This window comes from Poecilia formosa, unplaced genomic scaffold (genome assembly GCF_000485575.1).
Source record: "Poecilia formosa unplaced genomic scaffold, Poecilia_formosa-5.1.2 Scaffold36, whole genome shotgun sequence".
Classification (NCBI taxonomy): Eukaryota; Metazoa; Chordata; class Actinopteri; order Cyprinodontiformes; family Poeciliidae; genus Poecilia; species Poecilia formosa.
In genome coordinates, this window is record NW_006799975.1 from 1,546,729 (window position 1) to 1,569,288 (window position 22,560).

Below are 22,560 nucleotides of genomic sequence, written 5' to 3' on the forward strand. Positions count from 1 at the left end.
ACAGACAGCCAGCCATCTGAATTGCTAATGAACAGAGAGGAGCGACTAGACAACAACAAGGCTGTGGTTTCTCTTCCTGTCTCCCACATTTGTCCTGAGCCACTTGACTCCCTGCCGTGTGGTTAAACTGGGTCAAATTCTGAAACAAATATATATTAGTGAGATTAATAACTACTCCAGTGCCTTTCTGTGGTTACTGCAGCATACCAACAGAGCGGAATTTATATCTTAGACAATCCCTTTCAGGTTTCAACCAGCTGACCCAAACTGTCAGCCTATGATCAAAGACATCTGGATAGGATGTTTAAGACTTCCAAGGGTCAAGCATGCATTTATCTACAAAATACTACAACCAGCGTTTCACTGAGAAGGAACACCTGTAATGAGCTCAGCAGATGCGTAGTTCCACCAGGTGTTTGCTAATTGCTGCTGGCTAGTCTGAAGGAGCTTACTGGGGGAGTCCTAGAAGAGGGGGTGGTGCTCTGTGAGGTGGAAGATTGGAAACTTGGAAATTGCAGCTCTGAGGAGGAGCTTTGTCCTTAAAGGAGGTGCTAGGTCCATCCAGGCGTTTTGCACAGCTGAATGGTTGCCATGGAGATGATAGAATTTCTTAAACATGCATAAAAGAATTAAGCCAACAATCCTGGCATATTTGTGGTGAGGGAATAAAATTATAACATTATGTAAATCTTAAAAATTGGCTGTTTTAAAAACATTTAAAACATTTTCTTTCCCCTTCACAATCATGTTAGTCTACCACAAAATATACCAACTAAAGTTAAAGTTTGTTGTACTGTGGCATAATGTGAAAAGGTTTAAGGGGTATGAACACTTGTGCAAGGCGCTCTGTTCTCACTATTAAGAAGTTGCTAAACCATCGGTCTTTCTGTCCGAGTCCAGTCACCCATATTGGGCTATTTGACTGTAAAGGACTCATGCAAAACATTTCCTTGGAAGTGATATGAAAATGGTTGGCTTTTGGTGCCTCTCTAAATTTTTTAAATTCTGCTTAAAACACTCGAGGTCCTGTACTGCTGTAATCACAGAGGCTTCCGAACCGTCCCCACCCCAGCGCCATGCCACTGGAATCTTTTCCATGTAAGCCCCCTAAAATCCAAGGAAAACCCTTCTAACCACTTGAAGAGACATGCTGTTATTCCTCTGTCTGGGTGTTCCAGCTCACATAAACAAACAGATTAACAGAAATGTGACAAACAGCGGGTGGTGCAGCATTTTTTTATTTATTTTTTTATCATTTGGAGCTTGCATTGTTTCATACGATGCACCATTAGTAATTTCAAAGCACGGAGGTTCGCCGAGGCTAATAAACACGCCAACCATTTCATTTGTCTGAATGCTGGGAAAAACTAATCAACAACAAGCAGGGGTGGGGGTGGGGGGAGCTGCCTTTGTACTGTCTGCCAGCATGTCTGCAGAGCAGCATCTTGTTTGACTGTAATAGCTCCAATCCAGGCCCACAAACATGGAGTCAGAAGAAAGGAGCTCTTTAACATCTCAGACAGTCCAACTGTGTGTAAATAGATGCTGAGACATCAGACCTCTACACTCCCTCTACCCCCCCAACTTCCACCACCACCACCATCCTCCTCCAACAGCCATCAGTGTCGTTCTCGTCCTTGACGGATGGGCATGTCCTCAAACACACTACAAATACAAATCTGTCCCAGTCCCAAGGGCATTTTGGGAACTCAGGGAGTAGGTCTGGGCCATGGCTGAGAGTGTGTTGGGGGTGCAAAATCTAGACACAAAGGGAGTCCCAGCAGACAGTGATGACACTGGAGTGCTGAGCAGAGAGACCAGAGCTAACCAAGTGCAATTTCTTACATTGAATAGAGTTTAGGCATTGACTAAAGTTAGCCTGAATGGAAAAGTGAGAGTAGGTAAGCTCTGGTGGGGTTCAGAGCTGCCAGGGGTGTCACATCCAGTTCACAAAACACCAACTGACAGTACACAATATAGGAACGTCAAGTTTCTTCCTCTACATTTTTTGGAAAGCCAAACACCTGTATGAAAACACTACATAAGCATCAGCAGTGTTTATAGAAGTCGACCAGTTATTCACAAAACAGAAAAAAACTTGAAAATATCTACTTGAATTAAATCTAATGTAGTAGAACTGTACTGTAGAATCTGTGTTATATTGAACCATGATTGCAATATCACAATTCTAGGGGTCAGCTTGGATTATTTAGTAGGGTATCACACTTTTATGTTTGCCAGTTGGATATGCTATCTGCTCATACCTCATGTTAGTGGCTGATACCCTAAAGCTCATACAGAGAAGTGGGGATGCTGAGTCATGTTAAAGAAAAGAATCATTAAAATGAGGGTTAATTACTATTTCAGTAATATTTTTTTCTGCAATTGAGCATCCCTAGGATTGAGGTATACAAATATTTATCTTATTTTTGTGTTTTGTTTTGTTTTTTTCAAAAGAAATTACAGTTTCAACCAGCAAAAACTTTTCATCACTGTTCCTGTGACTCCAGATAAACTACAAGAGACTAGAGTTTTCTCTATCTGTATGGAGCATAGAATAACACAGTACTGTCCCCTCCCCACCTGTTGCTGCAAACTGCCAGTCAATTGGCTCACAGAAGACTCCCAAATAACAGTTTTAGTCCAAAACAACACGGACTAGAACCTAGAAAAAGGCTTTACCCAACTCAGACTATTGGGAACTACTACTACTAACATTTGTTGTGTGTTTATTCTATTCTTTGTATTAGTTTATAAGATAAAACAATGACAACTAAATTGAATTAAAAATATTGTTAGAATCAAAATATTGTAATTTTTTTGTAACAGTGTGTAAAATATTTGCTTTGAATAAGAAACATTTAACCATGTTAATAATTTTTGTTTGAAACTTTTCTTTAAATACTGTGAAATAATGGATTTTTTTTTTTCAATTCATCTGGTATTTTCAGCATTGAGGTCTTCATTCAGTCAGAATCTGATCCCAGCCCATATACAATAAGCCCAAAGTTTTCAAACATAACATTAAAAACTAAATATTGATTTTACTCAAGTTAGAACGAAACAACTGTCACAAACTCTTTCTGTAAATAATCTCCCCGTCTTGAACATGTTTGTAGAAAAAAAAAAAAAGAATAAAAAGTCACAACTTCCTCAGGCCAACAGTGTGACTCTATGTAACCCCTGAGGACCCAGAAATGTGGAACTGCGCACCACTACATCCTGATGTTTAACAAGGAACTCCTTATTGCTCAAATTTTATGAACTGCCAACTCATTGCAACAAGCCGTCCGCTCAGGAGATGTGGTGGATTATTTAAGGCTCCAGAGAGACCCACCAAATATGTGCAGAAATCCCCGTGTCCTCAAATTACTTAAAAGAGAAAGGAAATTTTTTTTCTGCAAAAAAACAAACAAAAAAAAAAGTCAAAAGCTTCCCTTCACAAAAGGTGCAAAACTTTCCATTCATACCCAAAGTCATAATGAACTTCTCTTAAATAAAAGCTTACCTTAGCTTTAATTAATAATGAAACTGAATAAAAACTTGAAAAGTTACTTTTGTAAACGCACCCAATCAACCCAAACCACAGAGCAAGAATGTTCTCAGAGTACTGAAATGTAGCTTTCTGGCAGGAAACTACAGTAATAAATAGCTCAGGCTGTATGTATCTGGATGGAAATGTCTTATAATACCTCACTGAGTCTCAGGTGGATAATCTGATTGCTGCAGACTTAATGGTTCCATTTGCAGACACAAAGACAGTCATACGTCTAAGAAAGAAAAAAAAAAAAGGCTACCAGGACGCAGGGGGTGAAGGGTGACATGTGTTTACTATAACGCCTAAAGAGATGATGCTGGAAAAAATTTGAAATATGATTTGGTAGACTGCACAATATATTGTTAATTTATCATTAGCGTAACATGCATATCACAAAGAACTGCTAGCGCAGCAGTAACTGCTAGCTAATTATTCAAGTATTTGGCAATCAGCCCCACTGTGCAATAATAGATGTTGTGTTTGTTGTTGAGATATAGATTTTGAACTGGTGAAGTCATTAAAGAATTATAACCAAGTGGTTTTATTGCCAAAACAACAATAAAACTCTTGTTTTTGAGATGATTTTTTTTTTTTTTCCAGTAGCAAGATAGACAACTCCTTACCTGGACTCTATGTATCCGATAACAGCATACCTGCAAGTTACATCAAATCAAATCTAAGACTTTTTAAGACCTTTAAATTAAATTTAAGACCAAAAAAACATAAATATTGGAGATGGATGGGAGATCCTACTGTATTACAGTCAAGCAAAGCAAAAGCAGTGACACTTCTGGGTTCTGTTTGTGGCCTTTGGCTGCAGCTTTGTGCTTCTCATGCTGCATGAGGTTGGTGGGCAACAGAGCCAGTAATGAAACCTCATCCAGCCAACTAGCAATAAATTTACACTTTTGCCAAAAATGTATAAAAGCTAGCTATGTAGCTAGCAAGGGTATATTAGCAGTTAGTTAGTGGTAGTCTGAAGTAACCGAATCTTTATACAATGTTTCGCCTCATAGAAAAGTCCTGTGAGAAAAACAACTACGTACAATACAGAAGATTAAATTGTCACGTGAGGACAAAATGTATGACCTGTGATTAACTATTTCAGGCCAACTTACGTTTTAAGAATGCAAGACATTTTAGATACACAAATTCAAGACTTTCTAAGGATACTCAGACACCCTGAATAAACCCAAAGAAAGAAGATAAACACTAATTATTTACCACACAAGTCATATGACTGCAACACTCACCAACATTACTACTGTATGTGTCATACTTCAGTAATATCAATGATATAAAAATATTACTGAGTGCTTTTACTTTTTATTTTAAGAAGATGTGAGAGCATTGTTACTTTCCTCACTAAAAAATAGTCACAGTCTGAACTAGTGGTGCACAGATAAATCAGCCCCAATTTCCTTCATTTTGGGTGACCGACCAATACATAAATGTGAAGCCACTGCCAACTCAGCAACTTTCTTGTTATATTTAGCAACATTTCAAACAAACAAACAAAAAAAATTATAATAAAAAGAAAAAAATCAATGTTGGACAAAATTTCCATCTGCAGGCTTATTGATCATCATCAGATTTATAACTGATCTTCAATCAGAAAGAAAACTACAATCGGTGCACCCCTAGTTCCCTAGTTGTTTTCCACACAGAAAATGAACCCGTCATAACTGTCGACAATATGGTTTGGGTTTTACCACGCAGGACACTGAAACTGAACAAGTTTCAGTGTCCTCAACACAATCTGTTGAGCTGCACTACCCTGCTGCAAACTTTCTCCACCCAGAGCATTGAGTCAAATCCTACATTTCCTGAATGTCAGTTTACTTTTCCCTCCATCCCAGAGTCCACCAGGATCCACATTACAAAACAACCCTGCTGCACTGTGTTGAGTGTGACATTGCCTGATGGAAATGAAAGGGGCAATTTGCATTAGCTTTAAGTGAAACGCCCTCACAGCATTTCCCTGCAGGGTAACAGAAAGACAAGGCTGTAGAGTCACACAAGGCGATAGAATCAATTCTAGATTAAATGGCTTCAGAGTGGAAAATGTTTGCAGAACATGGGCTTGTAAACTCACCCTGTGGGCACCGGATGTTCACAAAACACAGCAGCCGGGCATCTAGTTAAAAGCCTTCCCCCCCATCTGACGAGTGAGTGCAAGTTAACAGCAGAGAAAGCGCGCCTACAACTGTTCCGACTTCGAGGCTCCATTACGTTACAACTACAATAAGAACGTAGCAACAGCGAGGGGAAGAACACTTGTTAAAGGGTTCCTGCCTTTCAAATCCTACATGAAAATCCCAACGTGTGGGACGGGGTTCGGTTCCTGGCCGTGACACGCCGTCTGAGCTGTGATCCTTCTGTGTTTGAGGTCTCTTTCAATTCCCCTCTTGTCGAAATAAAAGAGGGAATGCAAAAGCAAGACGGCTCACTCTGGTTTAAAGGAAGGAAGAGAAAAAAAGGGAGGGAGGAAAGAAGAAAAGGAAAAAAAAGGAGAGAAGAGCCTGACTGTAGCTCTTTTCTTTAGCCAGATAAATCATCAAAGCATGAGCTGCATTATTCAGCCCTGCAGAGTCTGCATGACAACACAGCCGACAAACAAGAGCTCTTTTCAAACCAGACGGCCACTACAGTAGGGCAGAGCTATTTCCAACCACTTGTGAATGGAGCTCCCTCCGACTAGTGAGACGTTGGGGACGAGCAAACTTAGTGAAAAATCAGCCGCCTGTCGTTTATCTCTGAGAACACACACACACACACGCACGCGTGTGTTAACCCAAAATGCTGCAGGGTTTGCTTTTGTTTCATGTTGGCACAGTAGTCAATCAACACAATCTTCATGAACCTCCCATCCTCCCATCCATCCATCCTCCCATCCATCCATCCATCCATCAATCCATCCATCCCTTGGTGAGCTAATTAGGCGCCCTGTTGTATCACATAGTCCAAGCCCGGCTATGTGTATTTTTCCTGGCTAGCATCACCGTGGAGCCACAGAATAGTGGAACACCGTCCTTTCTACCACACACACACACACACACACACACACACACACACACACACACACACAAGTAAGCAAACACACTTCTTGGTTACAATGTGGCGTCAGCACAACCACACTCAGCTGCCAGATCTAAATCTAATATCCTGTGTTCATCTCATGTTGCCCAGCTCTGGCCTCAGCACCTATGGAAATTACACATCACAGTAACTCTGTCCGTCTGTCTGTCTGTAGACTGTCAGTGGGTCTGTCTGTCTGTCTGTCTGTCAGTAAGTACATACGCCTGTCTGGCTTAGGAGGTGTCTGTGCCTCTCTGTTTATATCTTTGTCGGTACTTGTCTGGCTGACTGGTTATGAATCCACCCGCCTTGTCTGCTCTGTCTGCTATGTGGTCCTCTACTGTTTGTTTGTCTTTGTCTGTCAGTGAATCTGCCACACTGCCAACAAATACCCCCATCCCATGGCTGTCTGTCTGTCTGTCTGTCTGTCCCCTGTATTGCTAGCAGCCCTGTCTGCTCTCCTAAACGCCCCTGCCTCGGCCATAAAGAGGAACATCTGCAGTGGATCAAGCAGGCAGCCAGCAGCAGGGCAGAGCTGATAATGATAGTTTCTCTCTGGGCTACTCGGGAGAGCAGACAGACATAACATACCATTCCAGCGTTTCCTGTCTGTGCTGACAGGCAAACTATTTAACCCTCTGTGGTCATTCCTCCTCAGCATATGCGCTGCTGCTTGGAGGACAAGGAATACTTCTAGAAAACTACAATAAAACTATAGCAACTCGTTAAAGTAACCCCGAATGTTAAGTTACGGAACTATTTCAACCATAAGCCAGCTATTACATGTTTAGAGCCTTTATTTTTCGAAAGCGTCTTTAATATAGCAGACAATGTCACTTTCGTTGAAATACACGCATTGAAAACCGTAGGTTTGCATGAAGTTAGCGAAAAGTTTGCTCCAGACAGCGTAAACAAACTGGAGCTCCTTAAAGAGGACTTATAGGTTTAATGAGAGGAATTTTCAACCCACCGTGTAGCTGTTAAAGATTAAGTCTAACATGTTGTCCTTCTGTGGCTACACAAAACGCATTAAGCACTAAAGTCTCTCGGCAGCTTTTTAAGGTCAGGAGACCGTGAGAGGAGCAGCGAATGTTACTCACATATCTCCATTCCCTGTGGTTGGGAAGCGGTGCAGTTGCAGGAGCAGGTGACATTGGAGTTGCCAGGGCCGCCAGGGGCCGTTACGTTTTGCATGGGGCTGGGCAGACCGGGACACCGCTCCGGGGAGAGAGCCGCCGCCACCTCCGCCGCCGCCGTCGGGACACCCCGACGGAGAAACAACAGGAGGAAAAACTTCCAGGCAGCGGCAGCACGCAGTCTGCCGCTACGAGTAAACTCCCCCGACAGCCTTCGCACTTAGTGTCACACGTCTCGTCTCACGCCATGTTTCTTCCAGGGCGGCTCAGACGGAGAATTGGAGCTAAAATACGGGTTCGAGCCATCGCTTAACGCATTCTGGCAACAGCTCTTCTTTCCCTTCCTCCGCTGCTGAGGGCAGCTGTCCTTCCTCTGTTAGTGCGGAGCAGACACAGAGGGTTTTGGCCCCGCCCACAACAGACAGATTTTCACTGGGACCAATCACATTTCTGCAAGGGAGGGACTCAATGGCTCAGAAGCCGCTACCTTCAAGTACTGAAAAGAAGTCAGAATTTTGACATAGTTAAGAAAAAGCATCCCTAAACAAAAAATAAAATAAAATCACTGCAGCATGACTCATTATGGCATAGAAATTTTTTTTACATTTATTTTTCATGTTTGCTTAGGTGATGAAAGATATATTTAAATAATAACTATTTAAGCAGAAATTGGTTGTTTAATAAAGTCTAGGCTTGTGTGACAACCTGGCATGCTCTATTATTGTCGCAACGTTCATGCAATTATAACCCAATATCAAAAGCACCCCAATGTGTGCTGCTGACATTCATCACTACACTATGCAGGAATGCGCGAAGAGTACGTGAAAGCACCACCAGGGTAACGCTAGTTCTCCTGAGGATGTCTGGGTGAAGGGGCATGTTTGTGTGCCTTAGCCATTTTTTTTTTCTTTTTTTTTTTTTTTCAAAAGTGTAAGTATTTGTATTGGTGTGAGTGTGTGTCAGTGCTTGGGGTTGTGGGAAGGTTGACCTGACACAGAAAACCGGCAGACGGCCGGGTCACAACTGACAATGGCTGTGTGAGAGCAGAACAGGGGAGATGAGGAGGGGGAAGGAGAACTAGTTGGTCTGGTGTGTTATTTAGAGAGGGTGGGGAGAGCGTTTCAAGTTTCAATCCCTTGTTACGGCAGACCACAGCCAATGGAGACGCTTGTTTTAGGGATCTAACCTTGAGGTGACCCCCTCTGGCCCCCACCAGTGCTGGTCTTGCGGTTCAGTGGCACATGTGCAGCTGAGAGGGAAGAATCTTCACCAAAACACAGTCCCTGCTAATGTAACCAAACGAAAAAGCACAAGTCTGAACCAAAAATATTTAAACTCAATCATCAATCTGGAGTTTGCAGTCTGAAAAAAAAAAACAAAATAAAAAAATAGGTCAGCCATATCTGCAGAAAGGCTCTGGATCAAAGTACCCAAACTACAATCCAGAGAAAACATGAAGAGCTGTCAAAGAGTTCGACCAATGGAATAACATAATATTCTCACCAACATCAACCTTAAAATCAAACATGGCTGCCATGCATTTGAAATGATTTATTTCTGCACTAAAAATAAATCAGTTTATCAACTCGTCTGGTAGTTTATGTATTTTTACTCAACTATATTGACACCTTCCTATCGCGAGCATGTTTCGGGTTTGAATGCAAAACTTGCTGAGATTAAATTTGGTTTTAGATTGCAATTCTCTCAGTAATTAGAAAATCACAGTTTTCATCTTCTTTTAAATGAAAAACAGTTAACAACACAATCCAAACATTGAAACATGGTGGTGGAACATCATCCTGAGGTCATGTTCTTCATAGCGGAGACTGAGAAAGATGACCAGTGCAAATCATAAGTAAATTCTTAAATGAGACCTGTTGGAGTCTCCCAGACATTTTAGACTTTGATACGGCTTTATGCTTCAGTAGAACAATGACCATAAGAATATAACAAAAAACAATACTGAAGTTTAAGAGGGAACCAATATATGTCCCAGAATGTCCCAGTTTCAAGACCAAGCCAGATTATTTCAATTAAGAATTGTTAAACATAAATCATGTCCATCTAACTAGAAGGAGAACATTATTTCATACACATAGTGCTCAGATTTTAGGAAATGGGGAAAAGCCGCTCAGAGAAGGAGCAGTAACCAATGACAAGAAAAAAAGGAAATGGAACTTTGTGAAGGGGAAACGAGAAGAAAAAGTCAACACCTCCAACAGATGTTCAGCATTAAGTGCTGCAACACTTTGACAAGTTCCATATCCAATTATGAAAAAGAAATGTTCCTTGACTGTAGCTTCCAGTGAATTCCACATTCCTCAATGAGTGCAACACCTTTGGTAAAGGGAATAAAGGCACAGGGAACAGTGGCACACTATTCAGACACCTGGCACCTGTCAGCATTTCAGTGAAGCGACAACCTGACATGCTGCCACTTTGTCCGCTGAAGAAGCAAATACCAAATCCATGCACTTTGGGTTTTTTTTCTTTCCACGTCTTTAGGCTGAGGTCACGCAAATCCTAGACAAGCTCTCATCCGCAGACACATTCAGACAGCCATCGATTCTCCCTCACACAACCCACCTCCATTCCCTCACAAACACTTGCATCGACACACACGTGGCCGCACAAACATGCACAGTCTGTCTGGAGCGTCAATTCAGTCCCCCAGGGAGCACGTAGGGTGACACCACTAACAGGCCAGACCAGACTAGACAGCCAGCAGACAGATAAATACTAGGCACGGCTGAATACCAAATGCACTCCAGTCTACCAGATCCCCTCCCATCCCCCCCTGCCTACAGTCTGCACATGCACACACACACACACACACACACACACACACACACACACACACACACACACACACACACACACACCCACACACACACACACACACACACACACACAGCCTCTCTGTGTGTCTCCTGGGAAGTGTCTGTCTCATCGTGTATTTGAGGAACGCTAACTTTAGGTTGATGGGTCTATCACGCTCGGCACGTGTGCCTGCGTCTATTTTAGGAGCAGTGAGTGGGGTTTCCTTTCTACTGATGCCTACTCAGAAGTTCACTTCGAGCCTTAATGCTCTTGTTTCAGATTCATTCAGATCAAAGCTGCTCATGGAACGCAACCTGCAAATCTTTTTTTTTTTTTTTTTTTACAGAGTTACAAACAGGCAGCGAGGAAAAAACAGCGTCATCATGAGATGTACATGCTGGTGCAGCTATTGATAGTACGGAAATCGAGACTCTATTTGAAGTCACTGGAGGCCTGTCATGTACAAATGTGTGCATTCAGTTGTATAGTACAACTGAATGCTGGAAGGTTTATGTCTGATGTTAGAGAAGAGACAGTGAATGCAGAAAAAATGATTTGAGGTCCATGTGGGGAAAATTAAAAAAGCAACACAACTATAAAATTCAAAAACGCACCCTTTTCCAGTGCAGTTTCCCCATGTAAACCTGTAACTGTTAAGCTAGACACCACTTCATAGCGCCATCTTGTGGCTGATATTTAAAAAGGTCTGTTAAATGCACCATCCTGGAGTGAACAAAACTGTTTCACTGACTGCTTTAGTTCACCTCCCATTTAGGCCAGGTTAATCCCTTTTCTTTCTGAACTGTCTCCTGATTCAGCTTTGAGTTATAAACACTCCATAGACATGCAGAGAAACAGAACACAGGCTTGTTCATGGAGATATGAAAATATTTTAAAAATGAAGGTTAAATATCAAATACTGTTCTAGACTTCCAGGATGGCGTGGTTAGGGAAGTCACAGGGACTCAGTAGTGTGAAAAAGTATTTGTAAATTTAAAGATTTCTTCCATGTTTTCTTTTATACCTCACTAAATGTTTTAGATTTAATGTTTTTATTCTTGTAGACTTGATCAACTTGTTGTAACTGATGGATCCTTAAGCGTTTAAGGAGAATGTCCAACGTTCTACTCGGGCGCATTTGGGTTATGCAGAAGAATGATAATTGAAGCAAACCTCTAAATGTCTAACTAAAACAAAGGAAATTTTGGATTGTGAGGGAGCATCATGACCTATGACTGCGGTGAAAGACAAACCATTTGAGGTGCAACAGGAAAGTTGTTGGTCAAGGAGAAAGGATGGGAGGTCTGATTGGCTGGGGGCAGGAGGATGCTGAGGTTGTACCTGAACTTAGCTTATTCAAGACTGAGTTCAAGTACCCGACCACACATCTTTTACTGTTCTGCTGGAGCCAGCTCTCCATCTACTTCCTGCATGCCTCCTTGTTGCCTCTAAATTTTGCTTTAAGCTGCTTTTGCATACTTCACAAAAATTCCCTGCGGGTTCGTCGTTGGGAGAGCACCTCACTGTTCTGGTGAGAATGGTGCTGTTCACAGAGGTGCTTAGATTCAGTCATGTTACAAAGAACTTTAAAAAGGCCATGCATATCACTGTTCCTATTGTACCTTTTTTGCCACACTTTTTCCTCATACTGACCTTTGCCTTCATACACTTGGATTCAACTCTCTCTTCAGCTCCATCACTGCATATGTAGCATCACTGTAACATAACATGTATGCATCTAATTATATTTTCTGTAATATTCAAATTTTGAGAAAAAAAAAGGCTTGGAATATATGACTCTGAATCTATGTAATGTATGAGTTTCACTTTCTGAGTTGGATGTAGGCCCCAAAATGCTTGGAGCCTACTCCAACCTTGAGCTGATTCTGTGGATGAAAGTAACTCCATGCAAAATAAGCATTTCGATGGATGCTGAATTTACAAATCGCAATAGAATTGGCAAGAAAGACCTGTAAGACATAGGCAAAGTGGCAATAAGCAGTAGATAGTGACTGATTACAGACATGGTAAAATGTTATGTAACAGTAAATGTACAATGTTGGTTTGTAATCTTCAACAGAGCTAACAAAATACCTTAGAATCACAAAAGAACTCACTGAACCTCTCCTGGACCCAACCGTCATGTGATGCGCACTACAGAGGCAGTTAGGCTTGAGGACAATCCATTTTGCCTGGAACGCAACATTTTCAGCAGACCTATAGCTCTGACTTCCTTGTGACCTCTATGTGTACTAAGTATGTCATTACAAATGTCAGAACAAAAAGAAGGAGATGACTCAGTCTTCATACTAGATCAAGAACAGGACTCATGAATTCACCGCGAGGCATTTCAGCCGCTGACAAGCTGGCAATAACAGACAATAAAAGGATGCGTTTATTTTAAGCATCCAGTGGAACCTGCCATCTTGAGCAAAGTACCGGTGAACAGAAAGGCCTCTCCAGACAGTCACAAAGCAGAGCGGAGAGCTGCGCTCGATGAAAAACAACTGGCACGCCACATCACATTTGCTGCTTCTTGCCCTTGTCTGGCTGCAGCGCCGTGTCATATCCTGTCCGCACAGGTGCACCAGCTGTCTGGCTTCCCAACTCTGTTATTGCCGCACACAAACACACACCTCTCTTCCACCCCTGTCATTTAAAAAAAAAAAAAAAAGCACCCCTCCTCGCCTCGCTTGCTGCCGCAGGCACCACTGCAATGACACTACAGCATTTACCTAAAGGTTGTTTTGTATCTGTGTGTGCCAGAGACGGTCGGGCTTGAAGAAAGACCAAAGAGAGAAAAATGCAAGAGTGCATGGAAGAATGACTGAATTCGAGACGTAGCCAGACAGACACAGGTTGAGGAGACTGACTTAGTGAATGAATAAATCAAGAGCAGAGCAGAAAAAGTAACAGAGATGATGAGGGAGACGGGGGAATACAAGAAGCAAGGAAAGAAGGAGGTAAAACAGCAAGAGAGGACAACAGGAGATGGAAAGAAGTAAGGAAGGAAAGGAAATAATCGTAAGGAAGAAAGAGAAAGCAGGGCACAGCCGATTAAAACAAAGAGAAAAGAACCTAGAGACAGCGACAGTGAAGAAGAGTAGATAATCAGCAGGTATTGAGCTCTCTTCACCCCTGCGGTAGGGCCCTGCAGAGCATTGTAATGGGCTGTCTGCCCAGCTGGGGCGATGAGCTCATGTCTGGCTTTTAATGCCAATCTCCTAAACTGGCACACGGCGAGGCTTGGTGAGAGCCGATGCAACACTGCACCTCCGCTGCCCAGCCGCCGCGAGGAAAGAGTCAGAGGGACACTGAGGAGAACGACAAGTGAGGGGGGAGTGAAGGTAAGAGCCAGGGAGGACGAAGGTGTGCTCCCGAAAGCCACTTACGTCACCATGCCGATAAGAGCTTCAACCAGACGGCAATAATCACACAGCCGCTGAGACGGCGGCCGCAAATGTGTGTGTGTGTAAAAGTGAAGGCTATAGAGAGAGAGAGAGAGAGCAAAACAAGGGAGAGCTAATGTGCGTGTGTTTTTATGCAGCCATAAACAGCCATGATTATAGAGTGCGGATGGGACAGGTTATAGCTTCCTGCTGTTAGGAGGACATACATTGCTGAACACATACCGGTAATAAAAGGAAAAGCAGGAATGATTCAAGAGTGCGCACACACACCTGTGTGTGTTTGTGTGATTCTTTGATGGCTTTTAAATGCCCAAATTTGAACTACTACACAATTGAGCAGAGAGCTGACTTACTTGCAAAGTAGAGGCTCTGTTGAACATCAGTGTTTGTGAGGTTTGTCAGAAACATTACCACCCCAATGCAAGTGTTTGCTTTTACTCCATGTGACAGTTATTCTCACTGCAGGCATTCGGAGCAGCCATTATCCATGTTTCTCTTGTCCCCAGGTTGGCTGCTCAGCCAGGGGATTCAGAAGAGGAGCACCTTCAATCCAGTAAGCATCTGAAGCTCAAAGCATCTACTTCACTTTGTTTAAAAAGCAGTGTGAGAAGCTCAATACAGAATTAATTTAATGCTAATTTAATCTAATGAGATAGGATGTATTTATTCTACTGCAGCCATACATGGGAGTTGGGTGGTTAATAACTACACCAAGGCTGCTTTCCCCCCTGATTGTCCGAGTCATCGCTTAACCTGTTTTCCCAAAATTGCAGCATTTGTTATATTTTCAGTTTCACACGGCATTGTGTCAAACAAATCAAATTCTTTGAAAAACCTGTTTCCCCTCCTTGCCTGTGGTGGCGCTGCACCAAGAAGCACTGCAAGAAATGACAGGGAAACCTCTGAAGAAGTCACTGAGTGCAACTTCCTTCTTCATGAACAAAAGTGGAGCATCAGATTTTAGCGGTTGTATGATTTCTCTTTGGTCTTTGTTAAAACACCATGAACCATTTCTCCCAGTAGTTCTAGACATTGCATTTGTTTTGGTTATATTTACCCAGATTGCCCTGCACTACAGTTCGCTTCCTGGTTATGTAGTAATATCCAGTCCACTTGGTATTCACATTTGCTCTCACACCAGACCAGAGTTCACTTCATCCGAACCCAGACATAGGTGTTTAGGCAAACCAGAGTTAGTTTTTTTTTCTGTCCTCATCAAAGTTCGATTGTGCATTCACACCTTCCCAAATGAAACAGACTTTCTAGGCAAACGGACTAAGGTTGAATAAAGCATACTCAACAGGGCTGGTGTGAATGCACCCTAAATCTCTTGACTACTATAAACATTTTGGCCTCCATGTTTTGGGTTTCAACTGCATGGACTGGCATTTGAGACAAAATAAACGACACATAAGTGCCATAACTATTTGATTACCCATCTGCATCCTTACATTTAGGTGTTCCAGTCTCTTCAATGGCCACAGGTATATTTAACTCAGTACTTATGAATGCAGACTAAAAACAAACATTAATGAAAGAAAGAAGGTTGAGGGATTCCAGTGCAGTGAAGTGATGGGATGCATCCGGTCCAATAAGTCAGGTTGTGAAATTTCCTCCCTATGCTTAAAATATAACTTTCTGCAGAACCAATAACTACATTCCTTCAAACTTTACATGGTCTTCAGTTTAACTCAAGAACAAGAGTGATCCATTAAAAAGGATTTTCATAGCCAAGCAGCTGCATCCTAATCTTTCATCATCAAGTAAAATGCAAAGCACATGGTGAATTGATGTAAAATATGCTACCAGTGATTTCTAGAGCAGTGGATACATGTTCTTTGGAGAGCAAATCATGTTTCTCTGTCAGGCAATCAAATGGACCAGTTTGGATTGGGCAGTTACCAGTAGAATGGTACTAGACAGACTGCATTGTGTCAAGTATTAGCGTTGGCTTAGACGAGATTATGACGGTTTATCAGGAGTTACAACCAGTTCCTTTGTTCAAAATGAAAGGAACTCTTAATGCTTTCAGTACACTGAAATATCTTGCAATATTTCATGCATGAGTACTTTGTAGGTAAAGTCTGAGGATACCATCCTTCCTGTTCCAATATGAGTGTGTACCATTGCATAATAACACGAGGTTCATGAAGTTGAGTGAAGTTGGTGTGGAAATGTTTATTTTACATATGTATTAGTTTGTCTAAAATCAATGATGCATGAAGAACCTACCACTCCATACTGACCAAATTAAACAATGTCTCCAATGTCTCAGGGCGTCCCCATGTTGAAATCCCAGCTTCTCTGTCTTTGTTAAGGGAATGTTGTTACCTCAGGAGTGACATCCGAGGTAACTGGAAAGTAGTGTAACACTCCATGCTTATTCTTAAAGCAGCAGTGTCCCCTGCTGTTGTGACTGTTGACTGAGTCAATGTAACTTTTCATTTCGTGAATGTGACAGGCTGATGACCCTGGAGTGGATGTTTGTTCTGGACTTCTCTGTAATGAAGTCCAGTTTGCCACTGGCTCCACTATTGTGGTAAGAAGGACTGATGTTTGCAAGAAACTCCTCCTTTGAGCTGCAGTTTCCAAGGTTTGGAGCTTCAGCCTCACAGAGCAGCAATCCCCTGTGGCTCCTCCACTCAGCTCCTTCAGACTGTCCAGCAGTAATTAGCAAACATCTGATGCTACTGCACATTGCTGAGCTTGCAACACTGGTAAAAAGGGTTAATAGAGGAGCCATGTTGTGATGACTTCCCAAAGGTGCAGTTTACTGTAAGAGGAGAAGTTTTAAAAGGGGCAAAGGCCCAATTCCAAGGTGTTAGATTACAAAGTCAAATTTATTTTAAGTCATATTTGATACATAAAGCATTTTTATAACAACTGAAGTTAACAGAGTTATCAGATTGTGCTATAAAATGGCACTATGTGCCTGGAAAATATATAATACTGTCCCCTTCAATAAAGTCAGTGATGCAACCAGGAATCCATCTTGAGATATTATGTTTTTGTAGAAAATATATGCCTTGGCACATGAAGGCAACCAGCTTCTCTAAAAAAAGAGGAATTAAACTGCCAGGCATGTGAGTAATTTAGTGTTTAGCTACATGTTTTTTTCCCCAACAACCAGGTTAACTCACTCACACTGAACTTTTTAATCACAAAACCAAAACTGAACTTTGTTGTCTGTCCTCATGTTTATCATCAGTCATGTACTTATTAGCAGTGTCTGCCAACCTTCTTCACTCTAAACACACAGTGCACAGCTATTACTTTTGCAGTGCCGCACTTTCCTAATTAAAAACAGGATAATTATCCACTCCTGGGCTCACATATTTTGAAAGCAGTACGTTGTACTTTGTTTTTCAGCACCCAATATCCTTCAGTGGCAGTTTAAAAAAACACAATAATTAAATGTGTTCAGCTGCTGCATTTTATGCAAGTGAATTATTCAAAATTATACTTTATCCAAAAGTGAATTATAGTTTTTTCTGAGGCAATAATTTAACATTGATTATAAATATGAATTTGTTTCAAATCAATGTAATCTCTTTTTATCCTCTCTATTGACAGATTAGGTTTATCTTCTGTTACCAAACATTTTACATTTGGAGGAAAAAGGTGGATGCTTAAAAGTCTGAGAACCCCATCCAACTGTGTAGAACAAGATTGGCTGCATCATGGAACAACGAGTACAACTTCACATAATAGATGGCATCATGAGGAAAGAACATTACGTGGATGTAGTGAAGCAACATCAGTCAGGAGGTTAAGCTTGGGAGGTCTTAAATAATTCATGAACATAAAACTAAATTGGTTATTATTAGTAGTTTTGGAGTAACCAACAAGCCCCAGATTTTAAAATTTCAGCAAAAAGTTGAGGAAAATGTTGGGAAGGATATGATATCCACATGGGCAGCTCTAGGCAGGGACCCAGGATAATCCAGTTGTTGATCATGTGACTCATGCGATGAGAAAAAAGTGTTTCCATTGCAGTTTTATGAAATAAACCAATTTTGATGCCATTCTTACCAATGAGGTATGAACTGCTATAGTAACTAATGGATCTCCTTGATCAATTTCATTTTTTCACATCTGAGAATGTTGCAAGCTACAGTAAACTACTGTAGGGTTTGCACTGAAAACATAATACAAACATTTGTATTACCTTTCTAATACAAATCTGAGCAAATCTTTGTCAATATTCCGCTAATATCAAAATAAACCAATGTCGCAACTGTGGTGTTTTCATCAAGTGACAAATGCAATCAAAATCACAGGTGAATCAGTTTGTTCACAGAATAAGTTATTAAAAAACATGCAGCGCCACAATCCTCCAACTCCCTGTCGTTTTCTTCTTCACAGTCTGTGCCAGTGGTGACATCCAGTTGTTGATCATGTGACTCATGGGTTGACAAAAGAGTGTTTCCATTGCAGTTTTGCTAAATAAACCAATTCTGATGCGGCCTAATAAAACCTATCTCTTCGAGGTGGCAAAACTTTTATTCAAAAATGTGAATTTTCATAACAATTGTGTTTCAATTGAGTGAATTTACTTCAGAAAATGTCATATTGCTCAATTATATGGTCAATGGAAACATAGCTTCTGAGGGCAGCAGGTGTGGAACAGACAGAAACTGATGTGAATATTTAACTAAACCTGCAACACTGAGGAACACAATAAAATCATTACATTAGGTGAGAGATGCTGGACTCAGAGCAACAGCTAACAGATGGACAGTAGTGGGAACATGTTGCAGCGCCCCAGACCTGCTACCACCCCAGCAGAACTTCGTGACATGTAGGTTCGCACGGCCCGTGTGCTAACACTGCCTACACTAACACAGCTGCTTCCAATGGACTCCTGCCTGAACTGGTTTGGTTTATTCATAGCTGGTATCATGCCACATGGCTTTATTAGCTCCCGCTTTGGCCATATAGCTCATAAACATCAACCTGTGCCTGCTTGCACCAGCACAGTCAGCATCACTGCCATCCTCCGGCTCTACAGCAGGACAAAGAAGGAAACAGCTTGTACCAGCGAACGTCCCTGCTTCACAGCTTGGTTTGCTAGAGTAGGTGCCACTCCCCACCCACCCGTCTCCACCCCCATCCCCCTCTCCGGCTTTCTGTTGCGGTGGTGGCAAGCAGGACTATGGGGAGTCAACAGATCATCCCACAACAGCTTGTAACCGCAGCGTTGACTGCTGAGGTGCTAAAACCGAAAGCAAGGCTCGGTGACAACATTAACGCTGCATCAAGTCAGCAGTGGCAGATAAATCGTCTGACAGGGTGGAATTAGCAACAAAAATGATGCTTATTTCATCCATGACTCCATATGTGAGGTATGCTGACAGATGCCACCATGCTTAGCCATAACCTGATCAGACTGTAACATCTTATTCAAAGCAGGAAAAAAAACTCTTAGATGTAAATATTCAATATGGAGGTTTATTCATAAATTATAGACTTAGGAGACAAAGATAAAGAATTATTGTGGTGGTTTGAGCACCAGCTGGAGTTAGGAAGGTAACTCCAGAAGAACAATGGACTTGGATGGTGAGAAAACTATATACATCTTTGATACTAGCAATTTACTGCAAGTGTTGAGCTCTTTGAAGAGTGACCAAAAGGTTTACACTTCAATAAGCTGCCCAACAAAACATAATGTATTTTACAGAGAATGCAAACAGAGTCCAGACCACTGTAGGTGTGATATCACTGACCATATGATTGCGCAATTTGACATTTTGAAAATAATTTTGCTTAATGGAAACACGCCCATTTTGAAAAAGCTCTCTTTTGTAGATGAAAAGTTTTGGAGTTGGGATGTGATGTTTTTTTGTATCAAAATTAATTTATTTTGCAAAACTGACAACAGACATTGACAAACTCTCGACACACACATAGAGATCAAACCAAATTAAAACACTCGTGATATCATGTGTAAGAAATTGGAATGAAGCCGGAAAGTTTTGAACACGCTTTAGAAAAATGCACTCTTGACAATGGCAATTTCTACACTTGTATTATATGGAGGAACTGAGGAAGTGAGGTCTCATTTTGATCCATTTTTTTCACAAAAACTGTCTTCTATTCTGGAAGGTTCCTTGTATGAACTCTGGCATTCCTTTCCTCCCACAGACTTTCAGCTGAATACAAGTAATTTGATTTAAAGAGCCACCCAACAGTTTAACTTTCGTTTTCTGAAAGAGTTGCCTCAGCTGCATGTTTGGGACTAATGTCTTGCTTAGAAATTCACTCTCATTGCAGAATCTTTCATATCTAGATAATTTGTACATTTCTTTATCCATCCTTCTCTCAGATAAATGAAACCTGCCAGCACTGCATACTTTAATTACACACAATGGTGTACACACATTAAAAATGTATTAAATGATTTTGAACTGATGTACAAAATCATTTATGTGAAGACCTATTGTTTCTCCAATCATAGTGTGCACAATGTCATCCAAAATGTCAGTTTTGGCCAAAATTTAACAAATTTTATTTTCTCAGATTTTAGTGGTTTCTTCTACAGGAAACAGGCTTTAACATATTTTTCTTCACCAGTGGAGTCATGTGCGGTGAGTGTGTCACGCAGGTGTAGTGCATTGCTTTTTGTTTTCTGTATTCTGTACTTGACATATAGGTGGTCCCCATCATACAGGGTGTAGAGATGCATAAAGTTGTCATCAATTGGTAAAATGACAAGGCCTACCAGACATTTATAATCCTGTGTATTGTGATCTTCATAAGACACAGAACATTCTGCAGCCATCTGTTAAACTCCTGTTTCACTCCTGTTGCCACCACATATTTCCTTTGCTGCCATTCTGGACTGCTGATTTTAAATTAAAAAACTAAAATACCAACAAGTATATCCTCATCCAACTCCTCTAGGGGTTTCACTTGTGTTTTCAGCGAGAGTAAAGTGCTTCTTTGCCATAGGAACAGTCTAAACCTAATATAAATAGTTAGCTGGAGAGCTAATCCAAAGACTGGCACAATAGCTTGTCAGTGTAAAGCTAACATTGACCCTCTAGTCAGACTTGGTATTCATGTGTGCTGGCTGATTCAGATCCAGGTAGATGAGGAGTTTGACCATTCACACCTGGCTTTAAAATCCATATTGAGAAATCAGATTTCAGTTGCATGAGAATGATCAGGTAGTTGTATCACATGCTGGGACGACAGCTGAGCAATAAACAAGACATCAACAAAGCTGGGATTCATGGGAGGCATATTTTAGGGAGTAACTTTAACTTCAGACTCTTTATGAGAATAATATAGCATGTAACAGATAGAATATGAGAGAAGAACGGAAGAATAAATAATGTAGGACTTTACAGAGGTCAGAATCAGTGCAAAGACTCTAGATTTTACGACTGCATACAAGGAATAGCAATGTTCAACTGATGCAGACAGAAGCATCTCAGAGCATCTCTGAAGGTGACCTGCATATGTAGCCACTCCCAAGTAGGCGGGGCTTGTCCCTCCAACAGCTGAGTAAGATGCTGACGTCTCCTCTGATGGCTCATACATGATGAGTTCTAGCTTCATGGCTGAATTATGAATATACTTCCTACATGGCGTTGAATGGCTCAGTTGGTAGAGTGTGTGCTCCATGCGCAGAGGCTACAGTCCAGGTTGTCCTGGGTTTGATTCCCAGGCTCAGGCCATTTGCTGCATGTCTTCTCTATCAAATCTATTTCCTGTCTCTCTATTGTTCAATAAAAGCTGTTAGTGCCAAAAACTTCTTAAAAAAACGTCAATGTAACTGTATAGATCTGTCACTCCCATAATTTTCAATGACCATCGCGTGAAAAACCTTATTCACATGACTGTAATTAGTGATGCACCACTTGCAGTTTTCTGGCCAATCTCTCATTACCGATCTTTAAAAAGCCTGACCTGTTGATTCAGTTTTGGGCTGATACTGTTTTTTGGGTTTTTTTTTTTCATTTGAAATGTTGCTAAATATAGCAAGAAAGTCACTGAATTTGGTAACAGTGGGGTGACTATTATTAACTACAGATGTTCAGAAGTGATCTGGTGGGATGTCTGTTGGACAAACCTGGCAGAACATTGGCAGAATATTGAAAAGTTCTGAACGCATTTGCAATAAAAACGCTGCTAGTAAAGCTCACATAGCATACAAAAATTTGCCAAAACTTTTGTCTATAGTAGCAGGATGGAAGCTGGTATCATTTTTGCAGAAAAGGCGAACGTGGCTCACTGCAAATTGTGAAGATGATTTACTGTCACAGTCCCCAACTCTCGAGTAAAATAAGTCCCCTGACCTGAGATCAGACAGCTTTATCTTTCACTGCACCTTCTGCATAAAGGATGCTCTCTGAACCCATATTGGTATTCCATAATTCTCTCTAGAATCAAATAGAACTCTGCAGATGATGTCAAATTAAAATACAGGGAGAAGAAAAACTTGACAGTGACAGCCCTGTCTTTTTGTCACCAGCTCATGATGCGTGACAAACAGAGCTTGCTGTCACTCTGCCTCTCTACATGGGACATTGTGCCCAGAGCTCATTCGTCTCGTGGCCCTTATCAGACTAAC

General features: G+C 41.4%; 1 protein-coding gene across 3 annotated transcripts in view; it reads right to left on the reverse strand.

The window, feature by feature from the left end:
* The window catches only part of ldlrad4b (low density lipoprotein receptor class A domain containing 4b), a 221,357-nt gene that overhangs the window by 29,394 nt on the left and 169,403 nt on the right, over positions 1-22,560 (reverse strand). The window contains exon 1 of one of the 3 annotated variants that reach the window (XM_007550452.2): positions 7,717-8,175. The exons of the other annotated variants lie outside the window; for them this stretch is intronic. Coding sequence (XP_007550514.1) covers positions 7,717-7,810 — 94 coding nt within the window. The 5' untranslated portion in view covers positions 7,811-8,175. Of the gene's footprint in view, positions 1-7,716; positions 8,176-22,560 lie in introns of those variants that run through there. 3 annotated transcript variants of the gene reach the window in all.